Source organism: Orcinus orca, chromosome 16 (assembly GCF_937001465.1).
Source record: "Orcinus orca chromosome 16, mOrcOrc1.1, whole genome shotgun sequence".
NCBI lineage: Eukaryota > Metazoa > Chordata > Mammalia > Artiodactyla > Delphinidae > Orcinus > Orcinus orca.
This window is the reverse complement of record NC_064574.1, coordinates 11,099,237-11,123,296: the sequence shown is the minus strand read 5'-3', so window position 1 is coordinate 11,123,296 and position 24,060 is coordinate 11,099,237. Positions and strand designations below refer to the sequence as shown.

Below are 24,060 nucleotides of genomic sequence, written 5' to 3'. Positions count from 1 at the left end.
CCCAACGCAGCCAAAAATAATAAATTAAATAAATAAATTTAAAAAACAAACAAAAAACCCAGGCAGTATATGATCTCCATTTCATTCTGGGATATTCATGCAGTTCCACAAATATATGGTGAGCATCTTATGTGCAGGGAGCGGGGCTAGACTGCACAAAGGCGACATTAGAAAATGTTATTAAGGGCTTACGTACTCTAAGCAAAGTCAGCCCAGGCGCAGCCGGGGTACAGACAAGCCAGAGACATCAGTCCTTACCAGCCGGAGACTTGGACTTGAGGTAGGGGGTGGGGAATACACAAAAGCACCTGAAAGGAACATGGAATAAACAGCAACTGCAAGGGACCAGGTGTGGCTCCGGTGCTCAGAGGAAGAGAGAAACCCTATGGCTGCAGGGAGAAGAGAGCTTGTCAGAGCCTCCAAACGCTGGTCAGATTTCAGAAGGCACCAGAGGGAGGGGTGGGACATTCCAGGCGGAGGATACGGCGGGCGCAGGTCCAGAGGCAAGAATATCTCAGCACAGCTGCGTGTCCTCCTCCACTCAAAGCCCAGAAGGGTGCACAAGGACAATTACGCATCCAAATGGTGGGAGACGCGCCCCTGACCGGGACTAAAAGCTTCCTATTTCTAAATCCCCATTTATTTTATATTAGCTTCTAGGGTCATTGCTAGGACCTGAACTGTATCCCTTCATCTTTTTTTTCCCCTTATTTTTTTTTAAAGTAAATACATGCATATGGCAAAGGCGAAAAGAATCCCAAAGCATAAACATACAAACAGGAAAAGGTCCCCCCCTCCTACTCCCATCCCCAGCTGCCCAGTACCCCCTTGTGTGACTGGCTCTTATTAACAGATATTCAGGTTGCTGCCGGCCGTCTGCTGGTACGAACGACACTACAGTCGACCTCCCGCACCCCACACGCAGCAGGGTGTCCGGAGGGCCCGGGCCAGCGTCCCTGACGAGGCTCACTGCGGGGCCTGAGCAGATGGCCTCAACCCGGAAGTGGTGAGAAGATATTAAAGAAGGGTTGGCACGTCCCAAATGCAGAGACTAAGACACTTCCACGACCCTGGACAGAGGAAGATGATGAAGCTGACAGTTACGCTAGGGAGCGCCTGCCATGTGACTGACCTTGCTATACGCACTTTCATATATCACTTCATTTAAACCTGAAGCACTGCTATCAGCCCCATTTTACAGATGGGGAAACTGAGGTCACAGACATTAAGTCACTCGCCTAAGGCCACACCCCAAATTCCTCAGGCCAGGTAGGGGAGGGGAGATAGGAATAGAGGAGGGTCGGGTATGAGAGCATTTTAGCACCGGTTGAGTCTGGCATTCCTGCAGGGTGACCACGCAGAGGTGTCCAGGAAGCAGTCAGATCAGCGGGTCTGGAGGGAAAGCAATTTTCTGGCGTCTCATCAGATACACGGAGTGAAAGGCCCAAGATAAATGCTCCATTCTGTTTATGAATTGAATCTAGATCATTCTCTCACACACATGCCTCCAAGAGCTCATCCCCTGGGCCTTGAGCTCTGTGACCCGAGACAGATCACTGCCTCGCTCCTCAGCCTGGTCTCACAGCCTGGATTCGGAGATAATTAGTCTCTGCCTTCCAAAGGTGCTCATTAAGGGGGAGGGATTATCGTTATGATTATTAACCTGGCCAACACACCTGGCCAACACCCCCCCCCCCAAACGGCAACCTTCTACCTGCCAGCAGCTTCCCTTCCCTCCACGAATCAAATCCAAACCTCTCGCTGTGGCCCCTGAGGCCCTCCGTGGTCTGGCCTGCCCTCAAACTCTCATCTCCTGGGCGTGAATCTCAACGACCCCAGACCTCTTTCTGTCCTCCACACAAACCAGCACTTAGACGTGCTGTTCCCTCTGCCTGGGATTCCCTTTCCCCACCTCCTCCCTCAGGTCTCAGCTCAAGGTCGCCTCCTCTAAGAGGCTGGCCCTGACTGCCCGGTCAGAAGTTATGCCCTCCCCTACCTTCACCTGTTTGTTTTCATCAGAGCACTGAACCCCATCTGAAATTCACATTACTCATGGATTAACATCTCCCCTAGAGACTTGGTCAGATGAGGCGAGGGCCTCGGTCCATTGCACTCACTGCTGTGTCCCAGCCCCTGGCACAAAGCCCAGAAGACAGTAGGTACCCAGCGAATATCCATTCAAAGAAGGAATGAATGAATGGGCACCAGCAGATTCAAGGCAAACCAAGAAAGCAAATGCCCAAACGAGATGCCTCCTGGCAGTCTCCTGAGGCAGCAGCCTGCTAACCCCACGCTAAGAGAGGCCCTCCCCAGTACCTGTGGGGCACATGCCAGTCTATAAATTGCTTTTCACACATGCCTCGCCCAAGGCCACAAGTAAGGAGGCAAAGTGGGGCTCCAAGTCAAGCTTCCTTTGATAACAACTACTCATCAACATCTCTGACCCTGAAGCCACTGTCCCAGGCGCTCAGCAGGGAATACACTGAACACAGCAAGAAAGAAGTTCCTAGTGGCTTCTCACACCCAGAGAGAGCCAAGAGTTCTCCAGTCTATGAAACAGGCCTTTACAGTCAACACTCAACATTATAAAGCTGTTGTTTCCATTCGAATCAGGCACAAACCCTTCCGACTAGTGGTCCTCAACTGGTGGCAATTCTTCCTTCCATGGGGAGAGTCAGCAATAACTGGACACGTAAGGGCTCTTCCCTCTTCTGCTTTAGACTTTCTTCATAGACTATAACCACATCCACAGATTCAACCAACCGTGGATTGAAATGTTCGGAAAAAAAAATTCCAGACGGTTCCAAAAGCCTGGCAACTGTTTACATAGCATTTACCTTGCATCAGGTATTACGGTTAATCTGGAGATCATTTAAAGTATACATGAGGATACATGTAGGTTATATGCAAACACTACACAATTTTATATAAAAGACTTGAGCACCCATGGATTTTGGTATCTGCAGGGGACCCTGGGGCTAATTCCCTGTAGATGCAGAGAGACAACTACATATTTGTTTAGCTGTTTGTTTGGTTCCCTAACTAGGAGGTAAGCTTCATGAAAGCAGGGACCTGTTTAATGCATTTCTGTGTCCCCAGGACCTAAAATTGCACTTGGTACATAGGAAGCATTCAATAAATATTTGTGGAATAGATGAAGAAACTCCTAAGAATATTAAACAATACAAAATATCCAACCTCCTTTTGGAGCTATTTTCCCATTATGATCATGCTTCTTGTGCAGAGACCCAGAACCCATTCTTCCTGTCTTCCACAGTAATAGGCTTTAGCTCTGCACACGGTTGGGTAAATATGAAAACTACATTTCCCAGACTCCCCTGCAGCTCACTCTGGTCACATGACAAAGTTCTGGCCAATGAGGTATCAGATGCTGGGATATATGAGATTTCCAGGTTATGCCCTTAAAGAGAAGGGGCATGCCTTTCTTCCTCTTTTCCTCCACCCTCTCCTGCATCCAGGAGCCATCTTAGTGCAGATGAGGGTACCACCCTAAGAATGGCAGGGTGATAAGACAGAAAGAGCCTAGTCTTGCCACCATGGGACCAGTATACCAGCCCTGGACTGCTTATGCCTGTGCTGTTACATGAGAAATCAATCATCTATCTTGTTTAAGCTGCTGTTACTTTGGGTGCCCTCTACATCCTCATCAATACGTAACTTTCCCCTGCCCTGTAAACTCTGTTCTTAAACCACGCTTAAAGACTCGTCAATGCTGCGAGGGATCTCTGAGCCAGATGGCACTCAAGAGCTATTTTATGATTTCCCCTTCACACATGTAGGGAACACAACCCTTAGTCTACGTATAGGGTTCTTTCCTTCCTGATGTCTCAAAATATCTGAGCACTGGGGCTTTCCCGGTGGCACAGTGGTTGGGAGTCTGCCTGCCAATGCAGGGGACACGGGTTCGGGTCCTGGCCCGGGAGGATCCCACGTGCCACGGGGCAGCTAGGCCCGTGCGCCACAACTGCTGAGCCTGCGCTCTAGAACCCACAGGCCGCAACTGCTGAGCCCACGTGCCACAACTGCTGAGGCCTGCGCACCTAGAGCCCGTGCTCCTCAACAGGAGAGGCCACAACAATGAGAAGCCCGCGCACTGCAACGAAGAGTAGCCCCCGCTCACAACAACTAGAGAAAGCCCACACGAAGCACTGAAGACCCAACACAGCCAAAAATAAATAAATAAATTTATTTTAAAAAATATGTATCTGAGCATATTGCTAAGCCAGGTGAAAAAAGGAGAGAAAGTCATATTATTTAGATCCCTCAAAATGATAAAGACAAAAGGAGCAAGCACAAAAGCCCATTAAAATCTTAAAACATCAGTTATGCTTAAATCTATGAGTTCATAACGGTACCAAAAAAAAAACAACCCTTAATTGATCACCACTGGACAATGTTAATGAACAACCCGTTATTTTAAAAACTGGTAAATAAAGGGAAAGAATCCAACATTCATCCTGCTCTTCCTCCATGAATCCTACCATTGTTGATGAAGGAAAGTTTCTCTTTAGAGAAGTTTTCCAGCTAACAGCAGAGGAAGGGAAGACAGGATTAGAACAGAATATCACCATTTTGCAATCAATGCACCACTGAATTAATGGAGTTTCGGCACTGACCATCAGTAGCTGGTAACATCACCAAGAAGGGGACAGCCTGACAGCACGTGCTGCCTGACAGAAAGATGCGCCCACCTATGAAGCAGTCTTGCCCAATGAAACCTGAATCCATGAAACCACTAGAATTGACTGCCAATTTACAGGAAGATGCTAAACCTCACCATGGGGACATAATTGGTAAAAACCAGACTGTGAGAAATTTTATAGGATGAACAATCTGGTTTTTTCAACAAATAAATTGCAAAATAACAATAATGATGATGATAAAACCAAAAAAGGGTTCTATTATTTAATCTAGAGGGGGAACCTCTGGATGACAACAGTCTTAGACCCCAAGGCATCCACGTGCAGTGTGTGGGCCTGGTCTGAATCCTGATTCAGACTCTCAAATAATAAAAACAAAGCAAAGAAGGAGGAAACCTTTATGTTATGTGTGAGAAGACTGGAAGTTTAAACACCAGATATTTCATGATTTTAAGGAATTTTCATTAAGTTTCATGTGTGTTATGAGTATTTTCAGAAACCTTTTCTTTTAGAGATACATACTGAATATTCACACACAAAATGATATGGTTTTGGTCTCTAGGATTTTTGATGTGTAGGATTTGCTTCAAACTATTATTGTGAAATCGAGGGGGTAGAAGACAGAGGCATAAAACAAACCCGACTGGCCACGAGTTGACCACAGTTGGAGCTGAGTGGTGGGTAAGTGGGTACACTGTGCTACTCTATGTTTATATATATTTACAGCATTTCATCCAAAAAGGTGTTTTTAAATCTTACCCCCGGCCACAAGGAGGGAGAGGGAAGAAAGAGGGAGCTGACACCTCCAGAGTCCCCACTGTGCACCAGGTGCTGGGTTAGGTGGCCACGGAAGAGCCACTTCCAGAAGAGCGCTAACAAATGCAGATGCCGAACGGGTCTGGATGGAAACCTTGACTGAGTGAGGTCGGCCAAGTATAAGAGGAACAACAGTACCAGCGTGCTGGTAAATAACAACGGACACTCCATCCATCTTCAGGAGACAGAGGGGGAGGGGGAGCACCATGGACAAGTACATGCTCTGTCTGAATAAAGGAGGTGGTCTCTACTCAGGACCAGCCTTGACTGTGACTCCAGGTAGCCGCCGTGCAGAATATGGGGCCCAGGGTGGCCAGATGCTTGGATTTTCCAAGGAAAGCCGGAAATCTGTATTTTTATGTGCAATCTCCTGGTTTTTAAACGTTGGCATCTAATCCAAATATTTTTTTAAATACTGTGTGGGCCAAACAAAATATCTGCAGGCTCAATGCAGCCCATGGAACACTAGTTGGCCGCCCGCATGCCAAGTCCTGAAGCAGACCACAACTCAATCCATCTGTAAGAAGTGGAAAGGGTGCATTCATCAATTTTGGGTCAATTCTTTTTTAGGCTTCCAATAAAGCTGAGAATTCAAAAGACAGCATCGACTTCCAGAAATCTATAAGAACCGGCTGCGGAACATTTCAAAGGCGTTCCCCACGCAGTCGGCTTATGCAACAGAACAGCCACTCTGTCCAGAGTTTTGGAAACTAACAACCAGGGAGTGGCCTTTCAACTTTCCCGGGATGGTGGAACTAACAGGCTTCAGCTGAAACCCATTTGTTGGTTTGCAGAACGCCTGGGACTTAAGTCCAAACCGCTTGCAGCAGACAAGCCCGCCGCAAAATCGAGTTGGGATACTCAGCCCTCATTGTAAAACGACCACGGTGCACTCTGCTTCACTTGCCTGGCCGGAGATCTGATTTCATGGCAGTTGAAAGGGATGAGGCCAATGTCATCCTGACACCTGAAAGTGGCAGGATTGGTTGCTGAGGACCTGAACAGACTCTCTCTTCAAATTCGACCCTCGGTTTGCCTTTGACTTCACCTAGAGACAGACTGTGGACATCGTAGATGGGCAAAACAGGCCCCAGTCCTGCCTTCAGAGTCACAGTCTCAGCTAGCCAGATCCCGGGGTCAATAACAAATTAAAGAGGTGTCGGGAATGCAGTGGAGAAGAGCCAGAGAAATGGTTTCATCACTTCCCAAGAACAAAGCCCTTCCCGGATGAAAAGTAAAAGAAAATGGTGCTAAAATAAAGTTGAATAGGTCCAGGGCAAAAAAAGAATCCAGAACTATACTCGGGGGCAACAAAAGACCAAATGCACCCAAATCTCAACTCTACAGAAAGGAATAAAACTAGGGCTATTTCATTAAACGTTTTTTTTTTCTTTTTTCCGGAAAATAAACTTTACTATTTATCTGAAATGGGTTAGGGCTGATTGATGGAGGAGAAGGTAGGGAGTACAGGAAGAAATTCAGTATTAAAATAAGATTTTGATTAACTGCCCCCCCATCTAATTCATAGCCTCAAATAACTAAACTGCTTTTCAAGTTCTAACTTCTCTAGAGAGAAACAAATTACAGCTCGAGCTGATATTGGGGAGTTATGCATTTTTCAATACGCATTTTTTAATACACACATTCTGGATTATGTTAGGTGATGGCCTGGGACGAGTGAAGGCCATCACAAGTACAGTCCTGCATGGAATGGCGTTCACAATAATCACCCAGTTGCTGCATCATCCTGAAACAAGCCATGTTTCCAGCGTGTCCGGCACATCCACTAAGTGGGGAAGTAAGTCCCAGCACTTCTGCAGTAAGTGCTAGTAAGAATGAAAGTCTAGAAGGGCCTTGGAAAAAAAGGATGCTGACCTCCCCATACATCTTAACTGATCACCTTATTCCTTCACCAGGACATTTACTTGTTTCCCCCAGACAATAACCTCATTTTGGAAGTGGAAAATACACACAGTCCAAATGACTCCGAATCCTTAAAAGTTGGGGTTTGGTGGCTGACTCTGGGGCCATCGGACGACACCAAATAATGTCTCCTTGGTCCTCTTTCTTGGGTCCTGTCTGCTCTTTGTGGGTCAGAGGCTACTCTGGAATACGGGCTGAGTGGACAGCAAGTCTGAGAACGGACTATCTTGTGGTTTGGTAGCTTCTGACCTCGAAATGCAAGAACACCTTCCTTTGAAAACAGCTGCTTTGCAGAATTTCAAAAAGATGGCTGAGCACTTCTGGGCCTGGAGTCAGCTGGAAGGTGGTTCCTTACATTTACATAAGCCAGCAACACAAAGTACACATGATTTGGGATGAAAGGACAATGAAGTGTCACAGCTAGAAATCTGAGGTTCTTAGAAGGTGGGGAAACATCAAGAGGGGCAAAATAAAGATGCCCCCGGAACAGACACCTACATGAGGTTTATTTTCCTGGGAGAGGGACCTTCTACTGGCTCAGTGAAGCGATCTTCAACCAGGAGCTCCTGCAAATTTTGTGGGCTTGTCTCTAGGCAAGAATTTTCTGGACTTTGGCATTTTCCACTGAGACTCTAAATATTCTTTGCTGAATTAACAAGAAGTAGCCCAGCAGGGTAATAAGGACAAGGGCTAAGAGTCAGCCTCAGGGCTCTTCTTCAAAGCCCAGCTCTGCCCCTACTACCTGCCGGCTGTCTTAATCTAGTTAGGAGGCTATAACAAAAAAGCCACTTGATGGCTTATAAACAGCAAACATTTGTTTCTCACAGTTTCAGAGGCTGAGAAGTCCAAGATTAAAATGCCGGCAGATATGGCCCGCTTCTTCATAGATGGCTGCTTTCTCAGCATAACCTCACACGGTGGAAGGGAACTAGGGAGCTTGGTGGGGTCTCTCTTAAAAGGACACTAATCCCATTCAGGGGGCTCCATCCTCAGGACCTAAGCATCTCCCAAAGGCCCCACTTCCTAATACCATCACATTGGGGGATAGGTTTCAACATATAAGCTGTGGGAGACACAAACATTCAGACTATAGCAATGGCCCAGAAGTGATGATGACGATGATATTGGCGGTCGTGGTGGTGGCAGAAGAGTATATGAACAACTACTGGAGCACCCATCATGCACACCGGGTACTGGTCAAAGCACTTTCCTTAGAAAGGATGCTCCCATTTCCATGCATGCAATAACCCTGAGAACTGGGGGCCATTATCATAAGTGGCTTACCTGAGGTCACAAAAGAGTGAAGTGGTGAGGCCAGACTGAAAGCCAGGCAGGACAACTCCAGAAACTCTACACCCAGCAGGCCCTGAATCGAGGCCGGACCCTCGGACCAGACATCCCATTCCAGAGAACGGTCCCCTGACATACCCGCCCATTCACTGAGTGACAGATGTACAAGTGCTGCTTGTGTTGGCCAGAGATACCCAATTCCCCCCCCCACAGGGGACCTGTGTGTATATTTTACTACCTCTTATAGACTAAAAGGGGAAAATGAGAAGATATGTTTGCATGTGCTCACGATTACATAGATACTCTAACGTGCATTCCCAATGGGAAGGATACCACCCCAAAGGGGTGAAAGTTGGTTCTATTACAATGGTTCGTGACCCTGCAAAGGGCCCCGGTACCTAAACAGGTATATAGTGCATCTATGGGATTGACAGTTCATGGGGGTGGCGATTAGGAAAAAGTTATCTAAAAAGGAGCCTGAGTGGAAAAGGTGGCAATAGTGATCAAAAGACTAAGAAATACTACTCCAGAAGGCTCAAGAAAACTAGTCTCAGGGAGCAGAGCAAAAATGGGAGTGAGACTTTGCTGGATCTCTTTTTATATTGTTTTGTTTTTTCAAGCTTGTAAACATAGTGCCTCTGTAAAATACAGATACTTTTATGTGGTCTTTAAAAAGAATGCTGACCAAAGCCCTCAAAGGAAGCCTGGACTCTACTGGTGCCCAGCTAAAGGTGGCCGTGTGAATTAAACTTGGCGCTGGTGGTTTCTGGCAGTTTCTGGTGCCCCGCACAGCCCTGCACTACAACACCTGACTCGGGCTCTCCACGGTGCCGGAAGCCAGGCAACCATTTTGCTTGGTTCTCATCAGAACAGAGAATCCCTGCGTGTCACCCTCCATCAGCACCACCGCTGCCAGGGTGGCCGCCAGAAGCCGAGCCCTCCTGGGCCAACACGGTGGCCAGGCACATGGCCGCTGTCAGCAGCAGCCAGGCCGTCCGTGGGCTTTGCACGCCTCTCCAGACAGGAGCTGCTTTGTCACAGGCTTTGCCGGAGGCATGGACCGGCCCCAATTACAGATCCCTGACCTGCTGAACAAAGCCATGCCAGTCACAGATGGCTCTTCCCCCCTCGATTCCTCTCCCACTTCCTGCACATTGGAGGGTGTGGCCCTCTGTCCATTCTTCCCTGGCCTGTTCTCACACTCCGGCACATCCAGCCTCTGGGTAAAGAGCTGTTTAAAAGGACACCCTGGGACCCTCTGCCAATGGCACAACTAGCGAAACCTGGGCCTGCGGTTGGGCCCTGCTATGCTCCACCGAGGATGCATAGCAGGGGACACGCTAACTGGACTTCCCAGCTGTCCCTGGGCCCGGGGCATCGTCCCCTTGTGCAGGTAAATGTCCCGAGGTCCCTGAAAGAAGCTTGGGAAGGAAACCTTGAGCCAGTGCCCTGGGGGCTTTGTCCCCTACTTTGGCTCACATGGAAGAGATGGGGCACACAGGCAAGTGGTCCTCATCGCCAAAGACCAGAATAGCCCATTTTCTACTCTCCTATGCAGATATATCGTAAAAAATTTGAACCATGTCCTACAAGAAGTCAATTAAATTCACGAAGAAAAACAGCAGCTAACGTTTATCGGGAAGTACTTTGGGCCACGCCCTGTTCTAAAAGTACGATGCGCATTAACTCGATACATTCTCACCACAGCCTCGTGAGGGAAGATCTGGGATCGTGTCCATTCTGTGGATGGGCAAACCGAGGCACAGCAAGGCTAGTCACTTGCCCAAGGTCACAGGGAAGTACGAACGCTGATATTCAAAGCTCCATTCAACATGTCTTACAGAGACATGGCAAGTAAGTCCTGAGAACCGGGAACAAGGCAAGGGGAAGATTCAAACTAGGCCCAACCGAGGAAAGAGAATGCCCACGGGCAGGCCACTACCCTGCACACATTTTATGCGGCGGGGCAGCACCTTTGGCTCCACCGCCTGGCAGCCCCAGGAGACCACCCCATGGAGGAATGCACAAGGTGTGGCCAGCTCCTCCCGGTGCACCCGAGTGGCTTCCGAGGGTCAAGGGCAAGCTCTTGCCGGCCGCCTAACCTCCATGGGCGAGTTTGGGGTTCATTCCAACCTGCCGTGTTCACTCCTGGGGCGGAGGAGAGCAGGCAGCAGGGAATTGAAATTGGGCCATGTCTGGGCCCCGAGGTGAACAGCACATGTACACTCCACTTCTCTGTAGCCTGAAAGGCAGCCTCTGTGAGCCACAGATCAGTGCGTTCTCTGGGGCTTTTCCCTACCTTTTTTCCATGTGCAGTATTCTCATCTAACAAAAAAGGTCAAAGTATTCAAGTGGCCAAAATAAAGGCAAGGCTGGAAAAGGCACCACAAGAAACTTCAAGGGAAGCAAGGTTATTACAATCATCACCATTACTATTAATGGAGCGAATATTAATCGTTGAACGTCTTTTAGGAGCCTTATTTCCAAGTGCAGATCTTAATGCATGCTTGGCAGTTTGAGTATCTGAACAGGAGGTGTAGTTTTCATGGGTAAGAAAACAGAGGCCCAGAGAGTTTAAGTAACTGGTCCAAGCAGGGGTCAGAGCAGCTGATAACCAAACAGCTTGCAGCCCCCTGGGTCTGGAGCCTGGAACCCCCATAACTAGGCACCTTCATTAGAACTGAGGGCAGGTCCCAAGGTGAGAAGATACAAAGTGAACTAAACTTAAAACCGCTTTGTAGGACCCCCCTGCCCTGCTGTGGGTATATAAACGGGTACAACCACTTTGGAAAACCATCTGGCAAGGGCTCCACTCCTGACCTGTGTGGGCAGCAAAAGAAGAGTTCAAGAGTGTTCATGGGGCTTCCCTGGTGGCGCAGTGGCTGAGTCCGCCTGCCGATGCAGGGGACACGGGTTCGTGCCCCGGTCCGGGAAGATCCCACATGCCGCGGAGCGGCTGGGCCCGTGAGCCATGGCCGCTGAGCCTGCGCGTCTGGAGCCTGTGCTCCACAACGGGAGAGGCCACAACAGTGAGAGGCCCACGTACCGCAAAAAAAAAAAAAAAAAAAAAAAAAGAGTGTTCATGGAAGGCTTCTTCATAAAATTGGAAACAACCCCAGTGTCCATCAACAGGAACATGGACACAGAGATGGTAGAATGTTTCCCCAGTGGAATAATCCATGACAACAAAACGAATGAACTTCAACTACAGCCAACAATGTTGCTGGATCTCACAAGCTAGTGGCTGACAGAGGGAAGCCAGACACAAAAGGGCACAGCTCTGCGACTTGTTTCTACAAGAAGGCAAACTGAACCTCTGGGGTTTAGAAAGCAGGGTCATGGCCACCTTTGTGGAGAAGGCAGAAGATTACATGTCGGGGTGCTCCTGGGGTGCTAACAAGATTCCATGTCATGCATGGTCTGGGTGGTGATTACCTGGGTGGTCCACCTGGTGAAATGCAGAATACACTATTGATTTCTAAGTGTGCCTATATGTCAATATTTAAGTATATAGAAACATTCAAACTTATTCAGTGTATTTCAATAAATGATTTTCAAGTATGAAGAATGGGAAAGCAGATTGAAAAACAAACTGGTTTGTGCTCTTCCTACGTGTACACACACACACACACACACACACACACAAACCCCGGCTGCCATCCTTACAAGCCACTGGCAGAGGCTCTGGCCAATCACTGAGACCTCATCCTTCTCCCTAAGACATTTCCAGAAAGGGATGGAGGATCTCCTTTGAGTCCCAGGCCTCATCCCTGTCCCTGGGTGTGCTTGTCCGTGGCTGAGTCTCGAGGCTGCCGGCGTAGGCTCACTACCCCAGAGCCCATGGTGAGATGGCCTGATGACCTGAGAACCCCCAGCTCTTCCGAGAACGCGTCACCTGAGGCACCCGGCAGGAGTGCCCTCCGGGTCCCAGTTCCCCAGTGCCTCTCTGGCCTGCCTGCCCCCCACCCTGCCCCATCCCGGCACTGCACGAACGCTGGTACCTGCTCCACGCAGGCGCCCTGGGCAGTAGAAAGTGGAGCCGCCCTTCAGTTCTAGGCAGGGGAGGGGATCAGAATTCCTTGTGAACTCGTCACATTTTGGCTCTTCCAGTTAGGTTTCCAATAACCACACTAGCGGACGGAGGCACAAGGCAACCTTTTAAATTGTGCCTCCCCTGCCCCGCCCCCAACATTCCCGCCGCCGCGGGACTCACAGTCTAGCGCCTGGGTGTGTCTAAGGCGAGGTGAACCCTTTGTTCTCCACCTCTGCCTCCCTAGTGTCCATTTTCCAAATGCAGCCAGCGACCCCTTCAGAAGGCAAATCGAATCGCGCTGCCCTGCTGCCAGAGGCCCACCGACACTGGCCCAGCCTCTGACCTCACAGCCTCTGCCGCCCGCTGCTCCCCAAACACCCTTCCCTCCGATGCTGCCCGAAGCCCCACTCCCTCAGAGCCGGCCTCGCTGTGCACTCGGTCTCAGGGGGCCAACACCACCTCCACCCGGCCACACTCCGGCTCCTGACCTTGTGTGCTTTCCCTCGTGGCTTTTTTTTTTTTTGCGGTACGCGGGCCTCTCACTGTTGGGGCCTCTCCCGTTGCGGAGCACAGGCTCCGGACGCGCAGGCTCAGCGGCCATGGTTCACGGGCCCAGCCGCTCCGCGGCATGTGGGATCTTCCCGGACCGGGGCACGAACCCGCGTCCCCTGCATCGGCAGGCGGACTCTCAACCACCGCGCCACCAGGGAAGCCCTCCCTCGTGGCTTTTTATCACCACCTGAAATAAGCTGGTTTATTACCTCACATGCTAACGTCTGCCTCGTTTCCCCAAAAAAACACCCCACAAGAGCAAGGACTTTTGACTCGCTCACCAGCGTACCCCCCTAGTCCCAGAAGGGCGCCTGGCACAGAAAAGACAACCAGTTGATGCCTTTGGGTGAGAGGGAGGGAGGCACGTGGAGGAGGGATGGAGAGGAGGGCTCACAGTTCACAGGATCGGGCTACTGCTAGGAGCTGAGGGTATTTGCCAGGTACGACCCGGGGCTTGAGAACAAGAAACTGGTTACAGAGGAGACAAGGGGACAGAGAGAAAAACAGTGAGTGTGCGTGCAAAGCATGCATTTCTCAAGAGTGCGCCTGAGTTGGGGCGGGCAGAGGAACACGAGGAGAGGAGTGAGGGTATATTTTGCCCTGAAATATCACTTATTTTGTTAGCTCAAAAAGAGACTTTTGGGGCTTCCCTGGTGGCACAGGGAAGAGAGTCTGCCTGCCAATGCAGGGGACACGGGTTCGTGCCCTGGTCCGGGAAGATCCCACATGCCGCGGAGCGGCTGGGCCCGTGAGCCATGGCCGCTGAGCCTGCGCGTCTGGAGCCTGTGCTCCGCAACGGGAGAGGCCACAACAGTGAGAGGCCCGCGTACCGCGAAAAAAAGAGACTTTTGGAAAACGTCTCAAGTCTTTGGAGTGGAGAAAGCAGAAGCTGCATTTTGGAGTTCCAGGAAAAAAGGGGGCCAAGACAGACGGCAGCGTCTGTGTGCAGGAATGCAGCTGGGGAGGAAGAGAGGTGGAGCCAGGTAGGATGCCCAGACCAGACCATGGATCGATCTGATCATTAGCAAAGGGTCGGGGAAAGATAACCAAACACTGGGGCTTCCCGGGATCACAGGTGAGCAGCGTGGTCCACTTCTAGGACGACGTGTTTGCATTCGGACCCATATCCTCTGGTGACTCTTCTCTTTGCAGCTGCAGAACCTCCCTTTGACCCTCAAAGCACTTAAGCCCAGGTCTCACAAAGCTTCCAAGCAAAGTCCAGTTTGCCAAAAATCCCAAAAGGCAAATGAATGGCTGGTGAGAAATAGCCCCCAACTGGGAAGCACGTCCCACTGGAGCTTGGGCAGCCAGAGCTGTATTTTGTGGGGAGACCTCCTTTGGGGAATTGACAAAAGGGATGGAAAACGACCTAGGATGCCTCCCAAGCAGACTAGAGAAATGGCCCAGGGATTTCCAGTTTACCTGTCAGAAATGCCAGAGAGCTGAGGAGTCTGCGTCCCACATTCACAAAGCCAGCAGTGGAGTCTGAGAATGTTTCATGAGTGCACAGGCCAGACGGCGTCTGTGAGAGGGATCTGAAACCCCAGCAGCTAGGAGACAATGCTGCACCCCTCTTCCTGGCGGCTACAGCGGTGGTGCAGTTCGGGGCTCACCGCTGGCCATCAGGCCACATGAGCACCTCCCCAGCAGAGGGACCTGGGCTGGGCAGAGCCTTGGGGACAATTCCAGTCAAGCACGGAACATCTAACCAGCAGCCACATTGCTGCCTTTTGGGGACCACATGGGTGGAGATTATTCCCCTGCCCTGTCATGCTCTGGGCCCAGGAACGTGAAGCCCCCAAATTGAGAAGACTGCATACAGCACATGGGACGGGGCGGTGCTTGTTCTGAATTCTGAGATTCCTTCATGTCATTTCTCCCGCACATCAGGGGAGACGGGTCCCGGGCCTGCCACGCTGTATAACTCCAAGGGCCCCCGTTCACAGAGGGTACAATCAAATACAATGTGAACAGCACCCCCTGGAGTTGTGAGGGTGATCAAGTAATTCTGGCAAGTGCTACCTCCCCCTCGTTTCAGAGATGGATAATGTCCACTAGCTCAGTAAAGGCTCTGAGAAGTCCTATAGTAAACAAGGTTTTTAAAAACTTGGTTTTATCAAGTATTTTTTGCTTTCTCAGCCACAGAACCCGCATTTCAGAGAATACCTCCTAAAATCCCAGGGAACTGGGCTTATGGAGAACGTACTTAAGAAAAGCCTCCACCAGTAGAAGCAATTTCACTATCTCGGTTCTCAGAGACAGCCTTAGAGCTGACTCGTGTTACTGACCCTCTGGGAGATCACCCTCACCACGACCTTGAACCTGCCTGTGTTCAGAAAGACACTTAGGAGGCCCCAAAGGGTCTCCATTCTCCGCTGCTTTCTCCGGAACACAAACTTCTGTCTGGGGCTACAACAGATACTTAAAGGTTACTCATGACCATGTGAGGCCCACTTGGAATCCGATGCACCACGGAGAACCAGGGATGGACTCCCATTCTCCACCCGAGATGCTTACCACTGGTCTACGATGTGGGATGATGGACAGGGTAAGTGGGAGGGACTGGCACATTTCTCACTCTAGAGACTAAACCAGCGCCGGACAGAGTCCACGGGGGAGAGTGCCAGTCCTTGCTCTGCCATCATTTATTTATGAAGCACCTCTACCCTGATCCAGCCCGAGCGCACACGTGGAGAGAGGTTCCAGTTACAGCCCCATTCCATTTACCCTCTCACTCGGGTAAGGCATTCTGCATTAGTTGAATTTTCTACATGATAACCCCCTTTCAGGTAAGCACCAAAACTTTATCTTCACCATTTTGGGTGTAAATTGTTCAAAAGTGGATGACACCTTGGTCTCTCTTTTAAAATGGAGCACAGCACCCCGAACTCAACCTGTGTTTGATTATTCAGGACAGATCAATTATTAACTCAGCAATACCTTGAGGTCAGCCCTGTAAGGCACGCGGGGCAGTCTGACCCTATACTAAGTGGCTCTAAGCATCTTTGCTGGATGCATTTGGGGAAAGTTTTTGAAAGACTGCTTTACTAGAGAGAGGACATGGAAACTACAAGAAGTCACTGAACCCCCAGATAACCCGGATCGTTAAAACTTTGCATAAAGGAAAAGTCAATGGTCTCCGAGTGAGCACCAAAGGATTCCTGCCGCTGGAGTGTCTGATAACCAGCACCTGGTCTTTGTGATAACTACTGTGGCTATTCTGAAGCTTTCTGCCTTACTTCCTACTTCTTGGCTGGGTTCCTGAGAGGACATTTTCCTAAATAATTGAGGTTTCAGGGTATATCAGATGCTACTGCCGGTAGAGTGGGAGGCCGGAGCTGTGGATGGCCGCCAGCGGTATAGGCTTTCCTTCTCCCATTCAGAAATTCAAACCACCTGTCTTCCTTCTTCTGGCGCCCCCAGGGGAAGGCTGCTCTGCCTGCCCCACCCTCTCTGTCCTTCACCCGCACCTGGCTGACCCCAAGTGAGTCCTGCCAACACAACTGGCCCTTCCTCCCTGCGATCACAGACCAATATCACACACATGGCCACTCCAACAAGACTACCGTCCAGCTGGGCCCCCGCCAACAGACTCAGGCGCCTACAGACACACGAAGCTGCCTCTGCCTGTTTTCATTGGTCCAGCCACCCCATCAGCTGGGCTCACCACAACGGAAGCCCGCTGCTTCCCTCCCATCAATGCGCGGCTCTGTTCCACTGGCACAGGGCAGAGATATGCCCGCAGCCTGCCCGCAAGCCTCCATTCATGCTCCCTTCCGAGAGAGCCACTTTTCAACGAGATTTCTCCTTCCCCCGGCCCCCTCCCCCTCCCCCAAACACACAAAAGAGGGCTATAAAGTGGGATTTTTTTTTTTTCTTTCCGGGAATAAAAGGTTAGCTTTCCTTCCTTTCTGTTTCCCTATCCTTGGTCTAAATGTGGCAAGTGGAAAGAGTGGAAGCAGTTAAACTGACCCAGTTCGTGACCCGGCGGACACTCCTAGGGCCGGAAGTGCCCTCCTTTGCTCTTTCTGTTGCAGTGGTTGTAGGGGAGCAACGAAAACTCCTACCACCCAGCCCAGAACTCCTGCTTGGAGGTGATTCTCACACAGAGTTGGGTGAGGCCTTAAAGGTTATCTTATTCAACTCCCTCAGATTAAGGAGGGGGACACTGAGGCCCAAACAGGTGAAGGAAGATACCCAGGCCGTGCAGTAAACTTGCTGGGGAGATGCTTCGGGGCACCGAACTCACGGGCCGTGAGAAAAACAAGCATCTTACCGTCATCCAGGTAGGTCTGGTCCAAGTTCTGCTCCTGTTTAATGGTCACGCCCGCGGGTAATACTTCCTTTTGGTCACTGACCGGAGGTCCGTTTTTGGCGGCTCTTTGGCTTGTGGCATTCTGCTGCTGAATGACCGTCGGGTAGGAGCCCGGGCTCAGCCTCTGACCTTGACTGACAGGGGGTGGGCCGGGCCTGGTGGTGCCGGGCGCGAAGTTCTCGCAGTACACGATGTGCTGGAACTCCTGGTGGCTTCCGCAGCGCAGCTGCTGGTTGGTGGGCGAGTAGTGGATCACCGGTGAGGCCTGCTGGTTGGCTGGACTGGAGTGGAGCAGGGCCGAGCTCTGGCCCTGGGAGCCAGCGTGCACTAGCACGGAGCGGTGGGCATCCGCGAGGGACAGGGGGGCGGCCATGAGGGCCGGCTGCTGGTAGCCCAGCAGGCTGGGGCTCAGGCTCTTGCTCCGCTGGTAGAGGACGGCCGCTGGGTTCTGCTGCTGGTAGCGGGTGTCGGGGGATGAGAGCCCTGAGCGGAATTGCTGGCAGGGAGCCATGGTGGCCACGAGGCAGGAGGGGGACTCGGCCACCATTGGGTGCTGTGGGTAGTAAGGCTGGCTCCCCAGGCCCCCGTGGGCAGGGCTGCAGATCAAGGTGGGGTCGTATTCATCAGTGGGCTCCGTCTTGATGGCTGGGACTGAGAGAAGAGAAAAGCACACGGGGTGCACCATTCTTAGTGCCACAGGGGTGCACAGAGGATTAGAAGACAGCGGTTAGGAACACGGCCTTAGGAGTCCACAAGGGTGGGATCAAAGATCTAGGCTCTGTCACTTATTAGCCTTGGGCAAGAGGCTCCCTGTGCAATTGTCTTAGGTTAGAAATTTTACCCTGGGTGATGATCTTGAACTATAGGTCTTTCTGACAGTGGAAAAGTGGCTGGTGGGTCTGTGTCAGCCCTTGTGCAGCCTTTTTGCCCAGGGGGAGAGCTCGGGGAAGAATGCTTGATGTAAAATTATGCCTCCGCCGCCTCCTCCTGCTCTGGCAGCTCCAGCCCCCTCCCCTGCTTGCTGTCCTTCATCATACTCACCACGAGCTGAAGTATCTGTGCACTTTACGTGCTCACTTATTATCCGAAACCCCCCACTAGAATGTCAGCTCCTCAAAGGGAGGATTTTTTTTTCAGTGCTGGATCCCCAGCACCTAAAACCGTACCTGGCACTTAATCGGCACTTAATCGGCACTCAGATATTTTCTGGACAAAGGAATGACCAAACGGTGACTGTCGGCCTCCTTAGTTTTGTAGTACTTTGGGGGAATGAGGCCTGCTGGCTTGGGCCTCAGTTTCCCCATCTGTTAGCTGGCAGGAACAATCATACCTACCCATGGGGTTGTGGGCAAGATTAAATGAGATATGTATGCACAGTGACTGCATACAGTAAGTGCTCAATGCTTGCTGTTGTTGCTACTATCACTATTACTGCTGTGAGTGTTGGTGAGGTCACCGTTCCTCTCTCCCCACCCAGGACAGTCACCAGAATTCGACTTCTCCGACATCCTTTACCGAAGCGTCACCAGGCCCAGGAACTGAGGAATCAGTTTTCTTTCCACTGGAGTAAATGAATTGGTGACAGGACCATAATAAAATTGTGGGGGGAGCTCCCAAATGCTGGGGCCTGGAGGGGGCAAAGGAGTTTCAGCATCTACAGCAAAAACGCAGCTTTGACTCCAACTTCTCAGGAAGCCACTCAAAGACCGTCTCCAGGTACCTGGGCCTCGAGTTCTCACTCGAGCCAAGTTCAGGCAGGTGAGTGCTGATGCCCAGACCCAGAGAGGCCTCATCGCCACGCAGGAGGGGCGACAGCACGTGACACATAATTGAAAACCTCTACGTTACAAAGGATCGTTGAAGTGCGGTCTAGAGCCCTCCCAGAGATTCTCCCCCAGTTCTGGGTCCCATTAGGCCTTTGCCATGGCATGGTACACCAGTCATGGGACAATGGAACACTCATCGTGCCACACAAACCTGTGGACGCACGCATCCCACCCAAGCCAGGCCCTCACTTTTGTGCTGCCGGCAGCCCAGAGGCTCCATGTGAAACTGTCACAGGTTGGAAATTACACCCTGGCTGACATTCTCAGATTGTAGACTTCCTGGAAAGGCTGCTGGCAGGCCTGTCTCAGCCTTGGGAAGTTTGTAGCCTCTTTCTGCAGCCCTAACCACAACCAAACATATCAGTAATATCAGTATTACTTATGATCTGAATCCCCTTCCATCAGTATTATCTTTCATCTGCATCCCCTGTTAGAACATCGGCTCCAGGAGGGCAGGGATTTTTGTTGTGTTCACTCTTGTGTCTCCAAGCTAAAACAGTGCCTGACACTCGGATATTTTCTGGACAAATGAATGAATGCAAAATGGCTCTCGTCGTCCTTCTCAGGACTGTAGTGCTTTGTGAGAATGAGGCCTCCTGGCCTGGTTATCCGCCCGGCAACTCCATTTGGCCACCAGGTGACCACCTGATGTGGGGTCCCTAAGATTCCACATTTTAGGGCATATTCACCTTCTACCCCTATTGTGATCAAATCTAAACCAGGGATAGGAGTCATCAGTTTTGCCACCTTCTGGTGAACAAGTCTACATGTGCCCCATTATTATTCTGCCCTCGCAAGAAAATATTAATAACAAAAATAGTTAATATTGTTGATGTGCGCCATCCTAAGCACTTTATGTGCATTTGATTTATATAACTCTTATAAGGAAGGTGCCATTTGACAGATGAGGAAACTGAGGCTCAGAGAGGTTGAGTCACCTGCCCTAGGTCACCCAGCAGATCGCGTGCATCCTCACCCAGAGGCCGATGCTGCCTCCACACACAGGGGGCCTGCGGAGAGAACTTCTTACCTGGATGGTAGGTAAAGTGCTGAGGCTGACTTCGTTTTCTTTTCCCGTTAATGACATAGAAGTTCACCTTCACTGATGTCCGAATGTGCTTGTTCCGATACTCAGGGATCTCAACGAAAAGCATGTTCTGAAAGAAAGGAGTTGTCAATAATTTAACTGCAACCACATCTAAGTTGCCATCCAAGGTCCTAAGCACAGTGAACCAGCCCATCTAGAAGGACTCGTGGTGGTGGGGGGATAAATTGGGAGTAGGGGATTAACAGATGCACACTACCACATATTCAGTATAAAACAGATAAACAACAAGGAATTACTGTATAGCCCAGGGAACTATATTCAATATCTTGTAATAACCTATAATGGAAAAGAATTTTTAAAAGAAGAATATTGATATATACATATACATAACCGAGTCACTTTGTTGTACAACGGAAACACACGCAATATTGTAAATCAATTATACGTCAATAAAAATAAAGAAATAAATAAAAGTAAAAGGACTCGTGACACGTTCCGTACATTTACAGGCAAAATTCTAATTAAGGGGAAGCTGACTTTTCAGCTGCAGCGAAGAAAGACTTACCACTTACTCTATCAAGGTATATGAAGATGTCACTGCTACAAATCAAAAGGGCGTGGTGCTCAATAAACGTGTAATTCATTCATCAATTCAATACCCACTGAGTGCCTTTTAGGTCCAAAGCACTGGGACTTTGATGAAGGAAGGGGAAAGAAGAGGGAAAGAGAGCACGAGGGAGGTGGGGGAGGGGAGGACAGGGCGTCCGGTCGTCGCGTCCGCGTGCTTACAGGCTGGCTCTTGTCTTTATCCACCGTGGCCTCCATCTCCCAAATCTGCTGCCCATCTGGAAAAATTTTAAAATGACAGACTTTGAAGGAACTATTAGCAACTGAGAATTTAAGACAAAAACTCACCAACTTATATATATCTTGGCTTACGTGTTAGACGATTTCAGTAAAGTACACCTGTGCGTTTGCATTATGGATGCATATATGTACATATATGTATTTTTATTTCTATAAATGCATATTTGTTTTTGCAAAGAGAAGGCACCTCAACAACAGAAAACTGGGCAACAATACAAGATAAGGGAAAAAACAGAGATTGCCCATCGTCCCAATACCGCTATCCTTTTTCTCTATATTTGAATGTCTACATATCTTTCTTTCTTTTAAAAAAAAAACCAAGTATTGTTATACGCTTTACTTGCTAATACGCTTTGTTCAACCAAAGACTATTTCCAAAACACTCTGCATATGCCAAGACTGTCACAGGGGCCCCATTACAGATCCCTGGCTGTCCCAGACATGACTTCTTCATTGTCTGAGAACACAGGTGGCTCACATATTCTGTCCTAAGAGGCTTAAACAATGTCCTGGCTCGTGAGGCCTTGGAGTGAGTGGAAACACAGGCACCCACCCTTCACCTTTCAGTCAACAGAGAGCCTGGCTCTCATGTGACTCATTACAACAGGCGCTGAGAGGTTTGCTCAGGGGTAAACCCTCCTCCCCTGGAGCAGGGCACTGGTTCCCCAGTTCGGGGCCAACAAGTTGGGCCAAACAAAACTCTGCATTTGCAAATAATAGATTTTTTTTGCTGACCACCTACATCGGCCAGTGGCAGTTTTCGGCTGAAACAAATCATTTCCACAAGTGTTTCCAGGGTGTTTTGTGGAACACTCGCTCTGAAGAATATTAAATGGGTTTATGACAAAGGGAAGCAAGTTCTACCAGCTAGTAAGAATTTGGAGAAGGCGGAGTCAGAGTCAAGTGGGTTTCTTTACTGCAGGATTTCTCAGAGCCTTTAATCTGCTCAGGTGCAGCATTAACTCTCCAAGGTGGGCTGCGTATGCATCATGTCCTGACATTTAGCCAAAGCGTTCCCGCCTCTTTGTAAGCACTATTAGCAGCCTCTGTGACAGGTTAGATTTGAACCCATATAGTCTCGGCTCTTAAGCGTCACCCAAAGAAATCGGGTTTCTAAGCATTATTTGAACTTGTATAGGACATATTTCCCCAAATAATAACTAATAAAAGATCTTGTGATTGCTACCAGAGCTAATGCAATCTAGATGATCTGAAGAAAGAACAAGCGCTGAGCCAGTTGGAGCCTTCCCCAACAAGTCAGTCTGCAAGTCTTGGCCCTACAGTTCTACTCACTGCAATCCCTGAAATGACTAAGGAAGACACAGCTTTACGTCCAAAGGGAAGAGGAAAACATGGTTAGTGTACCGACTCTCGCTATGGTGTGAGATCCCTGAGGGAGGGACCAAGTTATAGCTGTCACGGTCTCCCCAACACCCAACATACTGTAGGTGCCGAGTAAACATCTCACGTCTGAGCATACAAAAGTGTCAGCAGCTCCAAAGGCTGCTCATGGGGCCAGGATGAAGCCAGGAGCTGACACCAGCCACTGCTCAGAAGGAAGCAAGAAAGGATAGACGGATAGATGTCAAGGAATTTGAAGTTCAGTCATCAAGATAGGGTATTTCCAGTGTGTAAAGCCCGGGACAGAACTCTTCAGAGAAAATCCTCATTTCTTTATCAAAGACAGGTCAAAGGTCATCCAACAGAGACGGTACGAGCTAGGCACGGGTCCTCATCAAAAAACCACGTCTCGGGCTTCCCTGGTGGCTCAGTGGTTGAGAGCCCGCCTGTCGATGCAGGGGACACGGGTTCGTGCCCCGGTCCAGGAAGATCCCACATGCCATGGAGTGGCTGGGCCCGTGAGCCATGGCCACTGAGGCTGTGTGTCCGGAGCCTGTGCTCCGCAACGGGAGAGGCCACAACAGTGAGAGGCCTGCGTACTGCAAAAAACAAACAAACAAAAAAATCCCACGTCTCTATTCACTAACTGCAGTGCAAGCTCTAAGTTAGAAGATCAAGTAATAAATTAATTGAGCAAATGAACAGCATGTCAACATCTGGTGTGTCACCCTCCCCCTAGCCTCTCAGGGGCTGAACTGAGTTCTGCCACTGATGGTACCATGGCTCTTTGGGTTTGGTTCATTACCATGTATGCGCGTCACTCACTTAGAAAAGAAAGGCCCCTTTTCATGTCTCAAAATTGGGAGGAGAGAGCGAGAAGTACCCAGAAACGTGACTGGGAAGTATTGAGCTGGGTCCATAAAGCTGCCACCCAGCTCTCTTCCTTGACTCACGCCAATAAGCGGGAGATGAAGCATAGAAAATACAAAATGACGGTGCGATGAAAAGGGTGTCACCGTGAGGAGAGTCCTCAAAGTCCCTTCCCCTGGTCTAAGGACCCGAGAGAAATGGAAAGGAGCCCTTCTCCCCAAATTGCACACTTGTCTCCATCTCCGGTGAGCGTACACAATACACAAAACGCCACCCAGCAACAGCCATAGAATTCTAGGGTACAGGTGCTAGACAGTAGCCTTAAAAATTAGCCAGCCGAACACCATCAGATAGGGAAACTGAGGCCCAGAGAAGGAAGGGGGGTTGTCCAAAGACATGCAGTAGACAGTTATTAAACCAACAACTGGCACAGTCCAATAACAAAGGGAATGCTTTCAAGGAAAGAAGCTGAAGGTTACTAAGCAGAGAGAAGATGCCAGCTTCCTGGGAGGCTGGAG

The 24,060-nt window shown here is 49.8% G+C and overlaps 1 protein-coding gene across 4 annotated transcripts in view; it reads right to left on the bottom strand.

Moving 5' to 3' along the window:
• Positions 1-24,060, bottom strand: part of NFATC2 (nuclear factor of activated T cells 2) — a 158,269-nt gene that overhangs the window by 27,384 nt on the left and 106,825 nt on the right. For all 4 annotated transcript variants that reach the window (XM_033411144.2, XM_012537826.3, XM_004282906.4 and 1 more), the window contains exons 7-9: positions 21,254-21,309; positions 20,447-20,573; positions 17,552-18,241 (exon numbers count right to left, since the gene is read on the bottom strand). In XM_033411144.2, coding sequence (XP_033267035.1) covers positions 17,552-18,241; positions 20,447-20,573; positions 21,254-21,309 — 873 coding nt within the window. The remainder of the gene's footprint in view (positions 1-17,551; positions 18,242-20,446; positions 20,574-21,253; positions 21,310-24,060) is intronic.